This window comes from Aythya ferina (genome assembly GCF_964211825.1).
Source record: "Aythya ferina genome assembly, chromosome: 7".
Taxonomy (NCBI): Eukaryota; Metazoa; Chordata; class Aves; order Anseriformes; family Anatidae; genus Aythya; species Aythya ferina.
In genome coordinates, this window is record NC_140302.1 from 23,931,246 (window position 1) to 23,948,327 (window position 17,082).

At 48.4% G+C, this 17,082-nt stretch overlaps 1 protein-coding gene across 1 annotated transcript in view; it reads left to right on the forward strand.

Annotated features, from left to right (window-relative positions):
• The window catches only part of FBXW4 (F-box and WD repeat domain containing 4), a 57,528-nt gene extending 40,911 nt beyond the window's left edge, over positions 1-16,617 (forward strand). Inside the window, 4 exon segments of the mRNA XM_084526655.1 lie at positions 2,762-2,827; positions 15,159-15,299; positions 15,467-15,608; positions 15,843-16,617. Of these exon segments, the coding sequence (XP_084382781.1) occupies positions 2,762-2,827; positions 15,159-15,299; positions 15,467-15,608; positions 15,843-15,959 (466 nt within the window). The 3' untranslated portion in view covers positions 15,960-16,617.
• The last annotated feature ends 465 nt before the right edge of the window (positions 16,618-17,082 follow it).

Genomic DNA, 17,082 nt, shown 5'->3' on the forward strand with positions numbered 1-17,082 from the left:
ATAGGTTATCTTGTGCTTTCTACTTCCCAGCCCAGTCTCTCTTCAATCCCTGACTCTGAAAGCACTGGAAGGCAAAATAAATGACATTTACTAAGTCAGTGAGTAAGACTTACTCTGTCCTGTTTGTGTACCATTTTTTTAGCAGCTCAGTTGGAGTTATTTCTTTTGAGCAGCTGGCAGGAACAGCTGTGAAGAGATTGCACTTCTCTAGATCAGAGGTTTTTGGTGCACGCTCTGTGCTTCTAAGACAAAAAGCCCTGTTAAAAGGCAAAGTGAAAGAAGCAAGCCTGGTGGAAGGTTTCCATTCCACTTCCAGAGGCTTTGGAGACAAGCTTTACATGCTTAGCTCCGATCTGCATGCTGTCAGACATACCCAAGTTTTCTTGTGTTGCTCCTTCTGCTTGGAGCAAACCCCTCACCTCTGAGAGGTTCCCAATTTGAGAGACCTGAGGATTGAAGCTGTCTGTCTGCAGACCAGGCTCGGGGGCCCTGGGAATCCAGCCTTCCCCTTCCATTTGCTCCCAGGCTTTGACAGTTTCTCGGTGGCACCACTGCTTTCTGCGTGCTTTGTGAATGCTGCTCTCTAATCCTGGCAGCGAAGATGCCCCACTCTTCTGGGAGAAGTCTTATCTTTGCTTGCTAATGGGCTCCAGCCTTTTAAAGATAAGGTTTGCAAACCTGATCCTGCTGAAGTATGAGAGAAAATTCCTGTTGACTGAATGAAGGCAGCTTTACCCAGAAGAGACTTGTTTGTGGCCCTGAGGCCTGTACGTGATGCTGGAGAGGAATCTCTTCATCTAATGTTTTTTGTTTCCCTTTTTTCTTTTTCTTTTTTTTTTTTTCTTTTTCGGAGGGTAGGGGATAAGGACTGAGGAGGGAAAGCTGAAGTCCAGGACTGACAGCATGAGCGGGGATTAGACCTTGCTGTTCCTCCCACCTTTCTCTCCCTGTTGGTGTGCCTCCATGCTAATTTAGACCTGTGGCAACCATCAAAGCCTGGCTGCATACCTTCTGCACAAAGGGGCCTGTCTCCCACGTGAGGGCGTTCTCTGCTGGGACAAAGTCAGTTTGTCCCCCAAAAGAAAAATCTTAAGCACCCAATTGCCTGCTTGACTGACTCCCTGACTGCTATTATGTTTCTAACCACGGTAATTGGCTTTAGTAGTTATTAATGGATTATGTTTGGGGAGGGAGGGACAGAACCCAACACCTAGCTTTGTAGCTGAAGGACTCCCTGACCAAAGTGCTGCTTTCCAGACACGGGGTTTGCCTGGTGAGCTGTCAGGGTGAGTCCTTTTTGCTGGTTACACCTGAGCCAGATGTTGGCGAGAGGGGAATGTGCTGTGCTTGGTGGAGGGAAGGCAGGTGTTGAGCAAAAACCCCATTTCCAAGTGCAAAATGCTGCAGTCGTTCCTATTTGGCCCTCATGGCTGCTGCAGAACAGGAATCCAGCTTTAAAAGAGACTTTTCCTTGGGCTCTCAGCTCTTTGAGATGGTTTGGTTGAGATGGCTTGGTGATAGCTGCCTTCAGCCTTAGGATTTGGAGAAACCAATTGCTCAGGTAAACCATGGAGCTGGGAGTTAAGAGTCCTGAGTTCTGGCCTGGCTTCCTCATGACTCTTCTCTGGCTTTGATCGAGTCGAATGCGTGTTCACTGCCTTGCTGCTGGATGCCTCCTAATGCCAGCAGTGCTTCTCACAGAAGTACAGGACAAGAATCCATTCCCACTACGTTAGAGGCTTGGAGAAACCGTCTGACTTCAAAAGGAAGAACACTGTAGGGGATCAATGAAATGTTTAAAAACTGCTATTTTTAATGGACATGATACATTTCCTTATTTTGTGTTCCTCCTTGAGCTGCCATCCCCTCTGTTGTGCTGCAGAAGATGTTTAGGCAAAGCAGAGAGGCAGCTTTTATTTAAAGCAGGCCCCACTTCCTGCATTTGTGCTATCCTTGTTGCAATGACTTAAACATAGTTTTGGTGTTTTATTCTCAGTAGCTGCAATAACTGTGGCTTTGTGAGAGGTCATTTATAGTTTACTTAGAAATCTTTGTATGAGCTAGTTTCTCATTTGCGTCTGAGGATAGGTAGCTGTCACAAAACAAGCACATTTTCTTGCTGCTTTAATTTAAGGATTTGTTCCTCTCTTAAAAACTAGTTTGAGGCCAGTGACTGTCAGGCAACCTCCGGAGCCAGCATGTGGAGAAGGGATGCGGCATCACCAAGAGTTCCTTGTAACGGGCCCTGCTGGAAAGTGTGAACTGAGACAAATATTGATGCCTCTGGTAGAGAGTGCTTGAGCACTGGAGAGGGCATCCTGATCCAGCTTTGAAATCGGCCTTACTTTGAGCAGGTTGGATGGGAGACCTCCATTCTGTGATTTGTTAGACCTGTGACGCTGCAGCCAATTCATGGTTGTGCAGTGAAGTTGTATGTGCCATGACATGAATTGAAAATTAATGGGGAATTTTCCATGGGGTGTTTCTGCAGCTGACAGCACTGACAATGTATGAAATGTCCTGAGTACAGTAAAATTTTGAAAACATCACTGCAATTTACAGCTGTTCCTGTTTTAGGCTTTCCATCCACACATGCAAATACTTTTCTGCCTGCTCTTGTGAAATGTGGTGGAATATACTGAAATAGTCTTGAACTAGAATTCAAAGCTTGCCTTGTAGCCCATGTTCTCTGTCTTGCTCACAGTCTTTCTTCAGAACATGAGGAGTAGTAAGTGTTTTTGTTTGTTTTGTTTTTGAACAGCTCATTCGTGACGGGGACAGCCTGCTGTGGACACACCTCGCCTCTGAGAATCTGGGACTTTGAGAGGTGAGTGAGCTTCCATGTTATGAGGAAGGACTTGGCTGGGGAGAGGTAAGTATCAATGAGAAATGCAATGTTGGAGATGCCACAGAATCATTCTTTTAGTCTGTATAGGCAAGAAACGTTTAAGCATGAGACCACAGAATCACAGAATTTTCTAGGTTGGAAGAGACCTCAAGATCATCGAGTCCAACCTCTGACCTAACACTAACAAGTCCTCCACTAAACCATATCCCTAAGCTCTCCATCTAAATGTCTTTTAAAGACCTCCAGGGATGGTGACTCCACCACTTCCCTGGGCAGCCTGTTCCAATGTCTAACAACATTGTGTCTAGTTTCTTTTCACTACCCCTGTACAATCAGAACACACCCATTACAACTTCCTTTGCATCTTTGCATTCCTCTATCAGATAGAGGAGTGAGGAACGTGACCTGAATCCTTCCATTTGCAAACTTGTCCATGGTGCTGAGAAGCCAGATGGGAATGCAGTATCTACACTCATCTTTTCCTGACTGGTGTTTCTGGTAGCTCGGGGAGGCGAGGGGTGGCAACAGGTTATCTGATGAAATGACTCAGGCATGTTGTCTTCTCCCTGTCTTAATAAGCACTGGAGGTTAATTGCTCTGGCCTCTGCTTTGGGGCCACTGAGCAGTTCCTGTTTGGTAAAGGTGCTGACCTTAACAACCGGGGAAATGTCGGGCTCAAATCCCGATGCGAAACTCAACTGCTGACAAATTTGAAACTCCTAGCCTGCGGGTCTTTGTGTAATGATGGACAGATAGCAAATATTTGGCGGGATTATTGAACGGCAGCTCAACTTTCCGGGACTGGTATGCTCTGGGTAGGAGTGGCACAGCACAGATTATCAAGGGAGTGCTGTCAGGATTAGGGAGAGCTGGTGAGGTCGGGGAGGGGAGGGGTGTGGGGGACAATGGCAGAGAAGGGACCCGAGAGGTGTCAGCAGGGCTGTATTTGGGGAAGGGAGGTACAGGAAGATTGGTGGGGATGCAAGGCTGGTCTGAAGCCAGTTGTCTTCTAATCTGTAGTTGACATAATTTAGGTTGTCTGAGTCTACTGCATCAACTGGAAATATAAAGCAGTTTGTTTCTTTTTCTCTGAAGTAGTAAAAGTAAAGGGTTGGCAAAAGGTGCATCCTGCAAAGGACAAACTAGAGTGGGAAACACGGTTCTCCTGCATTCAGATGTGGTGAATGCTTCTTGGTGACCTAGTGCAGTGGTGCTTGGAGTACCCCAGAAGGATACAGGCTGTGCTGTGATACCCCTGCCCATCAAGTCCCTGGCGATTCTTCAATAGAGGCATCTGACAGCAGCGAGGAGACAGGCAACCCTCTCCCCCTGCCCCACAGCCTCTCCCGAGGAAGCCTGAAGAGATAATAAAGCTGTGTAGAAAATAGGATTAAGGTAATGAACAGGCACAACGGAGTTTGATCTTTCAATAATGTCAAAGCCTGAGTGACAGGCAAATAAAAAAGCCAAGGCAATCTAGGTTACTGGGCCTCTGTGGCGATGGCTGGAGTGTCAAACTTATTCTTCCCTCTTCACCTGTCACAGCTGGAATGCACCATGCCACTGGGGCTTTTCCTCTCTGGGGACCTGTGCACGAGCCGGGAGTCTTGTCAGCACGTGCAGGGCAGGAGGCTGGGTAAGGAGCACTGCTGGGAAGCTGGCATGTGATGCTTGATGTGATCGTTCATAGTGAAGGAGTACGGAGCTGTCCTTGTAGGTCTTGGCTTCTTCATAAATGGTTCTTCTTCCCAGCAAAGCTTTAAACACTTTTTCAAAGCCTCCAGTGGTTGCTAGAAGCGATCTTGGAGGAAAATGCTCATTTCTTCCCTTGGGGCTCATGCACGTTTTCTCTCTGCTGAGATTCTGGAAGTGGGAGCATGACAAAGAAACTCAAAATCTTAGAGCTAAACAGGGCTGAAAAACTCTTCCCATTCCCAATGTGCCCTGAAAGCATCGTGCAGGTGCAGCCAGGCTCTATCCAGGCCCTAACAGTGAGGTGCTTGCCCCTTCCTTGTGGTCATGAAGAGCCAGAATCTGACCCACAGAAACTGAACGTGACAAGAATGTATCCCTGAAAGCAGAATCCAGGCAACTTCTGGCAAAAAAAATGATGCAGGGGAGAGTGATGCTTAAGCCATTCCTTAAAACTATAGGATCCTTGGCACCACTTTGGTATTTGGTGCTGGCCAAGACCTCAGAGTTAGTTTAGTTAGCTGGTGCATGGAGGGGTGTGTAACACTGCAGCAGTTTCTGTGGTATTCTCTTCCCTTGGGTAGGTGGTCTTTTCCCCCAGCAGCTGAGAGCTGGAACATGCTACAAAAGGATTTAGAGCTTAAATAACCTTTTGTGTACTGATCTTCTTAGTTCCAGGCCAGATAAGTCCTTGGCTAGTGCTTGTAGCTGTTGGTCATGGTGTGTTTTCCTATTTATGACCTTTGCTGTTCCCTGACCCTGGGGCAGCCATTCTCATCCCTCTGAGAGAAAAGGGATAATGTCTTCACCTGGAAACATGTCCTGGGCTTTGAGAAAGGCTGGTTGGGTTGGGAGGCGAGGAGATTTTTGGTGGGGAAAGGAAATGCCTCTTGCTGCATCCCACCCCCACAACTGTCTTTCATTTCTGACTCTGCTCATGGTGGTGTTGGATCAAAGCTGGAACAGGCAGCAACAAGCAATTGTCAAAGGGAGTCGAAAGCAGGGGAATGACTGCGTAATGCCAAGACACCGTCTCTGATGGCTGAAATTCCAGCTGCTGCTACACCTGGCCCTTTCTCCTGTAATGAAGGAGGACTTTTTTTTTTTCTTCTTTTTCTTTTGAAGCTGACTAGCTGCACCTCTGGAGGATATATCCCACAGATGCTGCACTGTGCCACCTGATTGCCTTTAGATGTGGGGGAAGATGCTGTGTGCTTCCTGCTACGCAGGATCAAGGTGTGTGTTTTTGAAGGGGCTGTGAGTAACTTAGATGATTAGAGGTCTGCACAGGAAAGGAGAAAGATGAGTAGTACGGTCCCCTGGGTACCAACCTGTGTCCTTGCATTGAGTCTCAGGTCTTGCTGACTCCTTGGCCTCTTGCAGGGTCCCTTGGCTCTCTGTGCCAGTGAGGGATATGATGGCAGCTGCCCCTTTTGCTGGTCACATTCCTCTGTTCCCTGTGCACCTGTCTTTCTCTGCTTGGACCTTCCTGTCTTGTCAGGGAGTGTTAGTGTGTGGCTTAGCGAAACAGTCCATTAATGGCAAGCAAGAGAGAAGGAAACTTCACTTAGATCCTGTTCCTCATTCTCTTCCCACCTCATGTCTCATCTGGGAGTCTAACCTCTCTCCTAACTGCTTGGGTGATGAGTGACACCACTGGTAACAGCTCCAAAGCCAGCATTTGTCCCTTGCCTGCAGAGTACCACTGCTCCCCAGCCTCCCGTGGTGGTCTGCGTGTCTTTAGGAGCCAAACACCCCTGTCAGAGATGCTTCTCCTCAAGGTAGGATACTCTAGATCTTGCTCTCAAGCAGCTCTTGGAGCTCTTCTGCCAAGCCTGATGTTTGAAGCGGACCAGTGACCTGCTGTGGTAGCCCTCAAGCTGTAAACACTTGGAGTGCACCAGTCCTACATTGTCCTTCCCTGTGACACAACGGGACAGGCGCAGGGCACGAGAACCCTTGTGTAAACTGAGCCAAACTTAGTTGTGCCCTGCAAGCCACCCCAGATCCTCTACCTTTTAAATATCCACTCTTTGTCCATCTCCTCCCCCCTTTTGAAAGCATTTTTGGCAGAGTGTGTGTGTTGTGTTTTTTTTTTTTTAAGAACCCTCTAATTTCTCGTTCAGTTTTTCTCCCTCTCCCGAGCCCTTTGAAAGTGGCTTTACGCCGTCACTGACACCAAACTGACACTTTGCGTTTCCCCACTTCTTATCCCTTTATGGCAACAGATGTTGAAATTTTGTATCCCTTTTATCTGTCCCTCTTTGCCCTCTTCCTGTAATTAGGTTTCCCTTGTTAGCAGTACAAAGTGGCCCGGTTTGCTGCCTGCCCTTTTGAGCCATTGTGTCTGAGCACATTTTTTTCCTCCTCTTTCGGAAGAGTTCCTTCCCCCTTAAGTAATAGGCAGGGTGTGGGCCAAAGCTGGGGCTTTTTCTTGTTTCTTTGTTCTCCATTTATCTCTGCCACCTTTTTCAAAGGGATGGGGGGAAAAAAAAATACGAGTGCGTGGCAGGGGAAGACACAGAGTTGCATTTCTTGACCGCCAGGCCCCCCCTTGCTCTTCAGGTGTTCAAGGCAGGTGCCTTTGATGTCTGCAGGTTTTGGGGAGGTGGGAGGCAGAGGATTCATGAAAGTGGCTTGGGAGTGGAAGAGAAGGGAGATTCAGGTGTGTGGCTGGTGCCCTCAGCAGAGGGGTGGGGAGGTGTCATTCAGAGCAGCTGCTGAGCAGGTTAGTAATCCATATTTGCCTCTAGTGCTATTGCACCGGGGTCTTTCTGAGACAGCATAAGCACTGCCACCGTAAGCAGCTGGCTGAAGGTTGTTAACTTGCTGCTGCTTGACCTCTGGTATGTGTTTCCATGGGACCCTCGCTAGGTTGTGTCTGTCTGTCTGTGAAGTAGGGTGGGCAAGAATTAGTCGCTGTCTCTCAAATCTCTACATTCATCTGCGGCCACTTTGGTGGCTCTTTAAACCTATTGAATGGAGGAACTTGAGCGCAGTTGTCAACAAGGAGGGAGAGCTTTAAAGCTTCTGCTTGCTCCCAGTGCCACTCTACAGCAGCAAGTGTAATCTGACAGCTGTGTGCTGCATAGCATTGAGTGCCTTGGTTGTGCCCCGTGCACCATCAGGGCTAGGTTCTGCAGGCATGGACCCAAAGCAGATTTTCGTCCAGGCTTGACTGTGTACTTAGCGGTTTTAAGGGCTGACTTCTTTTCCTGACTGCTGGATGAGGTTTGTAAGCCACATGGGGGCTAATGGTAGATGATCACCACTGATACTTTATTGTTTAAATCCAGTCCTTCTTGGTTTTGTGTCTTGTCATGCTCAGTTTTTTTCTGATGTGGGTAATGAAATGAGAATCTGCAGGTGTAGCTCTTGGTTATAAAGCTTGCTAAATATTTTGACAGAAGCTTTCTATATAGATACTGCCTAAGATGCACAAGTAGATTTCTTAGTGTTATGCTCTAAAGCAAGTTCTGCAGAAGATCCTGTCCACCACTTGGAACTCGGAGGTTTAAACAAGTTTGAGGTTTAGACAAGCTTGAGAATGACAAAGGCGATTTTGGGTGAAAGGAAGCAAACAGATTCAGAACTGAAGTTCCTAAATTGAAAGGAAAGGTAACCATCTCCAAGAAGAGGAGGGAGCCTGCTTCATCCAGGCATTAAAACTGGGTTTATCAAGTCACAGAGTAGTAGGTGGTTATCTGAGTGGGAACAGGAGAGGCAAGTAATGGAAAATATTATCCTGGCACTAATAGTAGTTTCACAGGATTTGGGGGTAGAAGACTCATAATGCCATTCTCTAGATGTAGATTCCCTTCTCCTGCCCTGTTTTTCTGTGGGTTTGTCATGTGAATAATCTTTCTGGCCAAGAAATCTCTCAGTAGACTTTGTGGGGAAAAAGGCAACACGCTCCTTCTTGGTTTGGATTTCTTAAAATTTCTGTTCTGACTGAACGAAGTCTTTAAATCACAATAACTGATCCAAAACTTGTCCAACAATGAACTAAGCAGCTTTGTGAGCTGTTTTTGCCTCAGTTAAGTGAAAGCAAATGTGAGCCCTTTATTGCCTCCACTCACTGCAGAGGCATGATCCACAGGTAACTGCCCTTCCTCAGATGGCTGCTTGTTCTCTTTTCCTATGCTGTTTCCCCATCCCCTCCACGGACAGCTTTGTTTACCCTTTTTGAAGCATCAGTTCTGAGTTTTCCCGTTTATATATGTCCTTTGTTTAACTGAGAACATAAATGCCATGCCTTCTCCCTAAAATTCAAGGGAAAAAGGTTGGTGAGGTGACAGACTGAAGTCTGCCCTAGGGGAATTAGTCTTCAGGCAAACCCTCTTGTGGTCTGTTCCTATTAAATCAGTTTGACACAACGACTGTCTTTGGATTTCTAATTTGGGTTTTGGAAGCCCCTCCCTTTGCAGTAAGGTAGGCAGGATGAAGAATTTGGATGTAGATATTGGCAAAATAAAAGCAGATCCTTCTTCGTGGAGCTGCTGATCCCAATTATGGTTTGAGGAGCAAGACTAGAGGTAAACAGTTCTCCTGCCTTCAGGCAGGAATTAATCCCTTGACAGGGCTGGAAGGAGATTCCTGTCCCAGTTCTGCAGCTCAGAACCGTAGGATTTGATTCCCTTGCTCTGAGATCTCGGGCATTGTTGGCAGCAGGACACCAGGTCTCCAGCCAACTACTTGAGCCAGTGCTGGAGGAGGCTGGCTGCTGCAGGGAGCCTCTTAAGTGGCTCTCTCCTGGCTGACTGCTCCCCTTAGCAGTTCTGCAGTGTTCAGAGCTCCGTCTCTTTTGTTTATAATGGATAGCTTCGGTCTTACTGTGCAATTTATTTCCCGTGGTGTGCATGCCTTCTCAAAACAGTTTGGGGCCTTGTGGTTCTTTACCGTTTTATTTATTTTTAAACATCATCTTTCTAGACCCTCCATTACAGAAACTGGACATCTTCTGCCTTCCTTTTGATAAAAGGGCTCTAGTGCATCTCAACCTGAAAGTAAAACCATCATAAGAGGAAGAGCATACAGGTGTTTATCCTTGATCTTTTCGTCCCCATTGTGGTCTTGGCCCTCTCGCACTGTGGTTGAGCATGAGGCCAGCTCCTGTCCTTTGGATGCGTGCATGTCCAGGGCATGCTGTGGCCTTTGCACTCCTGTTCAGGCGTATTTATGACAACTTTACAAGGCCCCAAACAATTGGAGAGCGTGGGTGGGGGCTGGACACTCCAAACGCATCAATCAGTTTCATCCCTCTGAGGCAAAGCAAAAGCAATCTTTATTTTTCCCTGGGTTGAGAGAGAATCAACAGAGGCAAGAGAGAAGAATGGGAAGGAGTGAATGAGGAACCCCCTCTGCCACTGGCTAGCGGTAGCTCATTTAAACAGATGGCTTTGTTTTGATTTGGACTCTCCATTTTTTTGTCTCCCCACTAAAGGAGACCTGCAGAGCTCTGTCCAGAAAGGGAGCAATACAGCCGCCTGTTCCCACACAAGTGGGGCGAAAGGCGAGAGGCTTTGAGAATTCCCTGCTTCTTTTCCTTGCCTCCTTCTTTTTCTCTTCCCCCAAGAAATCACAGTTTGAGAGAATTCCCCCCTACTCCTCCTGTTGGAAAGAAAGACAGAGAAGACATTCTTGACATTCTTTGCAAAGAAAGGGGGTTAAATGTCTGAATTTGGGGGTCACCATGTTATACAAATTGCAATCTAATCGTTTTTACAAGAACACACGTGTGCTAAGAAAAGGAGCCATGGACAAGAAAGAAAAGGGGACAGACAACCTTTTTTGTCCTATCTTTTTATTTTTTTTTCTCTCCAAGGTTTTGGACTATTGTCATGTCCTGTCTCTCTCCCCTCCTCACCCCCGAGAGGGAGAACATTGGTTTTATAGTTAAATTGCTTCGTAAAGCAGAAGGGCTTGGTGCCATTTCTGTTTGTTTTCCCAAATAAAAGCCCCAGCAGGGTCTCTTTTGCACCGTTGTGGCTTTATTTGAAGAAACTGCCTTTTTCCCATAGCCCAGCGTGTCAGTTTATCCTCTGAACTTAACCTTACGGGAACCCGAACAACAAAAACTCACAGGGTCTCAGAGCTGGAAAGGTAAAGAAATTGTATCTTTTTATTGGACCATTTAAAGCGTGTGTGGGCCAATTCAGAGAAAGCAGAAGAAAAGAAGGCAAAACTCCCTCTTCTGTCTCTTCCCCCCGACACAATCTCATACCGTCGTTGGTGTCATTCCCCCCTACTGCCTCAAGGCCCTTCAGCTGCGCTGGGGAAGCTTGAGAGAGGCATTTCTCCCGAAAATCACTTATAATGGCATCTCAGAACCATTTCACATGGAGGTGCGCCCCCGAAATTCCCCAATTCACACCTCCCTGCAGGATTTAGTAACCTTGGCTAAGCACGGGAGTAACCTTGGGTTAGGATAACTATGTGAAGAATCGCTTTGCCAAGGAGCAAAAGCTTCTTTTCCTTCTCCCTATGTACATTATAAATGTTGTTTGACCAAGTCCTTCCCTTAGCATAAGCTGCTGCATCCCCTGGGTGCCTCAGCCCCAGCTGTAAAGCACCTGGAAGAGACAACAGCTGAGCTCTTCCCTTCGGTTTTGGTGCTCTCTCCAAGTTGGATGACAGGACTTGCACAAATGCTGCACCTCCAGCTAATTGTCTTTAAATGGGTTTTGTTTCCTTTCTCTGGTGCTCAGTTCAGATATCCCACTGTTTTGAACTGAACAGTGCTCTTTTCGGTAAATATTTCTTGGTATTTTTTTCCCCAGTAAATACTTCCCAGCTGGCTTGTTGGAAGTAGTTACTGGGGCTAAAATATGAGTTTAGAGCATTGCTTTCTTTCTGAACCGTTGCCTGCTTATGTGCAACGGCTTCTCGTCTTTGATGGATGATCACAGCTCACAGATGAGGTTTCCAGAGAAAATGAGTATGTCCTCAAATTCAGGCATCTCTGTTTTCAGCAGATGTTCTGAATTCAGCAGTTTCCTAGAAGGCACTTAATGCTGAATTTGTTTGCTGCGTATTTGTCAATACCAGTGGTAGTGAATCAGGGTCGCCAAAAATTGAGGGTGGGGAGAAAAGCGTTCATTGCTTCAACCCAGCTTTTGGATTGTAGTTCATCTCCATCAGAGAGAGCTGGCCAGGACCTGCAGCAATTGGGCAGGGTGCAGGGATGGAGGTACAGACTTCAGGATTCCAGTTATCAGCAAGGTCTCGGGGAAATTTTGAGTTCTTACAGTCACACAAATGATCATTGTGGCCTGGGAGGCTGTAGATGGCTTCAATTTTGCAACGCTTTGTGATCTTCTCTATGCCTCTTTGAGTCTTCTGCCCATGTAAGTTGTCAGAGAACTATCAGTGATGTGCTGGTGAATCTACTGTCGATTTTTTTTTTTTTAGCTCCTCAGTGATTTATCTTGATCCTTTTTGGCTTTTCAAGGATTAACTGTGGGTTTTGCTCCTTAGGAAGCAGAAGCTGTTGTGGACTGGGCTTTGAGGGCAGGGAGCAGATGTGATAATGGAGAATTTGTGGACACACAAACTTTGAGGGAAATATTAATCACATTCAGTATCTTTATCAATTTAAGTGCACCCATGCCAAAGCTCTTAGGTCTTCTGGTGTACGTGCCCAGCGTGCAGCACAGTGGGATTTTCCCCTAGTGTCAGGCTATAAGTTCTTCGCTGTAGCAACTAATGTGTTATTCCTGTAAACTGCTGCTGCACGCAGGTGCTGGGCCTCCCAGCTGAAAGCTGTCTTGGCTGACCTGTTTTTGGGGAAGGAGAATTGAACTGATTAACAAACCAGCCAAACGAGGTTTACTTTGCCACAGTGGCTTGCAAGTATCTGTGCTCCTTTTCTGCCCACTAAGAAAAGTTAATCTTGGTGTATAATTTTTTTTTCCTTCTTTCTTTTCTGTTGCCTGGTCTGGAAAGAGAAGCAGAGGGACGAAAACAGTTGTGACTCTGATTGCTGGGATGCTCAGGTACCCCTGTGGTGAGGTGTGAAGGCATGGTGAAACATCAGGAGCAAAGCATCTGGGTGGCGTTTGGTGCTGCACAGAAATTTCTGAAAGGCTCTCTGTTTTCTCTTGTCTCTGGGGTCCTTTGATGCTGCAATTTTTCCTCTCCGAAGCCTCCAGCCTGCCAATAAAAATTGCTGCCATCTTGCAGCACTGCAACCTGAAGCCTGGTCTGGGAGGTGGAAGACAAGCTTCTGTGTGGCCAGGCTCGCTTTGGGTGTTACAGGAGCTTGCCAGAAGTGGGAGATTGTGAGGAGACCCACTTCAGGAGCCTGAAAGGAAGAGGGCTGGCCCCAGCAGGTTAAATATCCCTGGATGTGCTTCAGCATCCTGCTACCTTTCCCTACAGTGGTGCCCCTCCCTCTGAGCACACTTAGTCCTTTGCGTATTGAAGTTAGCAGGGAAAACGATGGGGTGGAAATAATAAAACCAGGCTTCAGCCAGATAGCAGGGGTTGTTCACCTGCTGGGCCGTGCGGCCCTCATGCTGCCCATCCTCCTGGTTTCTGCAGGTAGGCCATGGACTCCTGTTTTGGGATAGCAGCTGACTCTTCCTCATACCTCTGCTGTATGTCTTCTGACTCTTGGCCACACATCCAGCTCGTAGGATCAAGAAGGTCGTGCGGAGGTCTTGAGAAGGGCTCTGTGTCTGTCTGTCTGTCTGTCCTGCTGGCGTTGCAGTGGCTCGATGCATTTGGAGGAGCAGAACAGTGCCAGAGCTCAGAGATGCCCAGCCCTGTCGTGCTGCAGCAATGCTTGAGGACCTCTCTCCCTCAGCCAAACCCCCCAGCTCTCACTCCCAGCCCTCAGACCACAGATGCTTCAAGCTCCCGACGTACGGACAGGTGCAGCTAGGCCGGGCCGCGGGTAACCCTCCAAGGGTTAACGCGTTGTGAGAAGGTTGCACAGGGCTGAAGCCTGGAATCCCCTCGATCCCTTGCCTGGAGAAAGACAAAGTCCAATAAGCCAGCACCCCTGGATTCGTGTTGGGGGGGATTAATTCATGCACTTGATGTTAAAGCTTGTCCGAGAGGTTTGCACGGGGGGGCCATTGCTAGGGCTGGTTGGCCTCTCTAAATGGTTGCTAGGGCCCTGGCATCAAGGGCCAATGTAGCTGCCCACAGCCACGGTCACGGAGGGAATTACACAGCCACAAAGAAATTGTTATTCTACATAATCTGCTCTTTGGAGAGTGACTGTGGGGAAACAGGCTGGCCCCAGCATGCCGCCAGCTCTGTGATCATAGAAGCGTGCTGGCTGCAAAGATCGGCCAGGGCTCGCCTTCTGATCTGGGGACACCAGGGCTCGAGGCGCTAATCTGCTTTATCAGCGATTTCTCTCTCCTGACACAAAGGTGTTTACTTGTTTTAACATCTCCTGGGACTCTATTTCTCCTTTTGTGTGGTCTTTATCCCCCGACGAGGGCTTTAGCCCAGATTACAGACAGAATTAAGGCATTTGGCGATGTGCCTCAGAACTGTGTGATGCTGGATCAAGGAGCAGAAAGTAACAAAATAATGGGGGGAGATGCTGGGAGTGACCCCACCGCGGGGTCCATGCTGTCGGCTTTCAGGACCGCTTCATTGTCCTGAGAACCAAGGGCCTGGTGGAGAGGGTGGCCGTGCGGCAGGGTTTCAAAAGCAGGTGCTTCGAGGTTCATTGTGCCCAGAGGTTTTGATTTAAAGGGCGTGAGGAGGAGGAGGAAGAAAAGGAGGGTTTGCAAGAGGTGGCCACCTCAAGCAGCTGGGCAGATGGTCTGCTGGGGCAGTGGGAGTGTTACAGGGGACAGGCTGTGTGTGGCAAGGTGCAAATTCCTAAGGCCAAGGAAAAGGACCCAAACTTCTTCTCCCAGCCTGGCAGGGAGAGCCCTTTTGGAGTGGTCCCTCACCAGGCACCATCCCGCTGCTGGTTCTGCACAGGAAGAGGCAGCTGAGTGATATGGCCACAAAATATTGGGCTTTGGGCTTCATGGAGATCTTGCTTTTGCTCTTTTGCAGCAAGCAAGGAATGTAAAAGGGCAGTGGGGAGACGAGCCTCTGGGAAGTCATCTCCAGAGATGTTCAGCCCCAGATGAGGTGTTTGCAGCGTGCAGAGTGACTGGAGGGGGTGGGAAGAGCAGCCACAGCTGCCTGAGGCAGGGAAGTCTGTGTTGATCTGAGCCAAGCATCAAAAACACTGGGAAATACCCCAATGGACAGAGGATGGGATGGGGTTGAGCAGGTAAATGGCTGTTGCAGATTAGCTGGAGTTTGGCTAAATTGAGAATTGTTTTCTGTGGAAATGGAGCCTCATCACTGAACATACTGGTTACTTTTCCCAAGGAAGATGATCCCCTTCAGCCAGGGGTCAGCTGTGCCTGTTCCTTCACTCTTGCCTTGCAGCCGTGACTCCTGCTAATCACTATCCTTTACAGTAGCCCAACCAGTAGCAGAAGCTGGGGGAGGGAGAGCAAAGCTCTGCAGCCTTTTACATTCTGTTAAATTGCAGAAATGAGATCTAGGAAGCTTCTGAGACAATATCTCTGCTCTGTCCTGAGGGACTGGCAGGGCTCTCTGCTCTAAATGACTCTTTTGTTGTGTTTCGTTGCAGCGGTCAGTTGTTGACTTGTTTAGGGACTGACTTTCACCGTGGAGCCGGAGTCCTTGACGTCTTCTATGAAACGCCCTCCCTTCTCCTTTCATGTGGGTATGACACCTACATCCGCTACTGGGACATACGGACCAGCACCAGGTGAGCCTCCCCTGCAGCCCGAGTGAAGCTCCTGGGCTGTGCTCGTGCAGTGCCTGGGGCCTCACCTGCAGCTTGGTCAGCTCCTTCAGGCACGTTGGGCCTCGGTTCCCATCCAGGCACTGGGTGGAGGAGGCTCAGCCCCTCTCTGCTCTGTGTTACCCTCGCAGGAAGTGTGTCCGGGAGTGGGAAGAGCCCCATGACAGCGCCCTGTACTGCATAAGGAGCGACGGGAACCACATGATTGCCAGCGGCTCTTCCTACTACGGCGTGGTGCGCCTCTGGGATAAGCGGCAGACTCGGTGCCTGCAGGTGAGGGACACCTTCCTGGACAGAGGCCAGGAAGCAGCAGGGCTTCTAGGTTGTTCTCTGACAGCCTGGTGCCCGTGTCTCTTTGGGAGAAGAGACAGAGGCTTTGGGACAAGTCTACGACAGGGAACCTATCCTTTAAGCTGGATTTGCTACAACTCTTCAGCCTGTAAAGCCTGTTGGGGTCTCTGGGTCGACCTCTTCTTTGAAAGGTTGATTCTCCTTTCTTTCTTGCAGAGCTTTCACCTGTCTTCACCCACCAGCAGCCCCGTGTACTGCCTCCGTTTCAGTACCACCCATCTGTACGCTGCCCTGGCATCAGCCTTGCACGTCCTTGACTTCACGGCCCCGTGAAGGGCACCACAACTGCTTCTGGTTGCCCCAACTCAGCAGAGTTGACACTTGGCTCAGGGAAAAGCAGGGCAGGAAAGGTGAGAGTGGCCCCCGAGGCTTCTGAAGAGATGTTTTGCCTGCCAGAAAGCTGTGTTGAAGAGTGCACAAAGGGCCAGACATTCTCAGCCTCACCTGCCCGTTAGTGGAAATAAAGGCTGACTGTCCTTTACGATTTTTATTTTGTGCCAGTCAGGGCTTAAAATATTATCAGTTCTTTTTTTTTTTCATTTTTTCATTTTTTCTTTTTTTTTTTTTTTTCTCTCTTGTGAATACGTTTGAGGGGCAGGTTGAGCCAGGATGCCCTGTCAGCTTGTGTACTGGTCAGGTTGAGATCAGCCAAGCTCTGAGCCATGTGAAGCAAGTCCAGGCTGTGTGTGGGGCGCACTGAATTGGCGGAAGGGAAAGGTGCCTGGAGCAGGACCTCCTTTTCACCTGTGCTTGCTCTCCTGACAGCTGCTTGTGTTGTCCTTTGCAGCCAAGAGAAAGAATTGTGCTAAAAGTCAGAGCCAGCCCTGCTTTCAGTGTATGCCTCCCCAAGCTGGCCGTCAGGTCAGACTGTGCACTTGGCAGGGCTGAAACAGTTGCATTTTGATAAATAAAACTCTGAAGGGAAACAGAAGAGACTCTGTTTTTGTTTCATGTTCCAAAGGGGCTCCGATGTTACCCACTGATCTCAGAGGCCTGGCTTGGCAGAGGAGGCTGGGCCTGTTTTCAGAGGGTCTGCAGGTCTAACAGACATCTCTCTGGCTAGACTCTGTGACACAGCTGTGCTGAAGGTGGTTGCTGGGATTTTGGATATCGTGTCACTTGGTCAGACAAGGAACAAAAGCAGGATCTGCAATTCACTCGCCTGCACACTGAAGCAGCAAACAGGGCTAGTGGAAATGCCAAGGCCTTGATGTGACTTATTGGGATCCTTTAGGGACATCTAAGTGGGCTCTGCTCCTTTCTGCGACAGCCTCCTGAGCATGACCAGAGCTGGGGCTCGCAGCAACCATAGTTTTCATCATGCTCTGTGCTGTCTGCATGATTGTAGATGTCTGTGGATGAATATGCTATGGATGAATGCAGCTTTGCCTGAAAT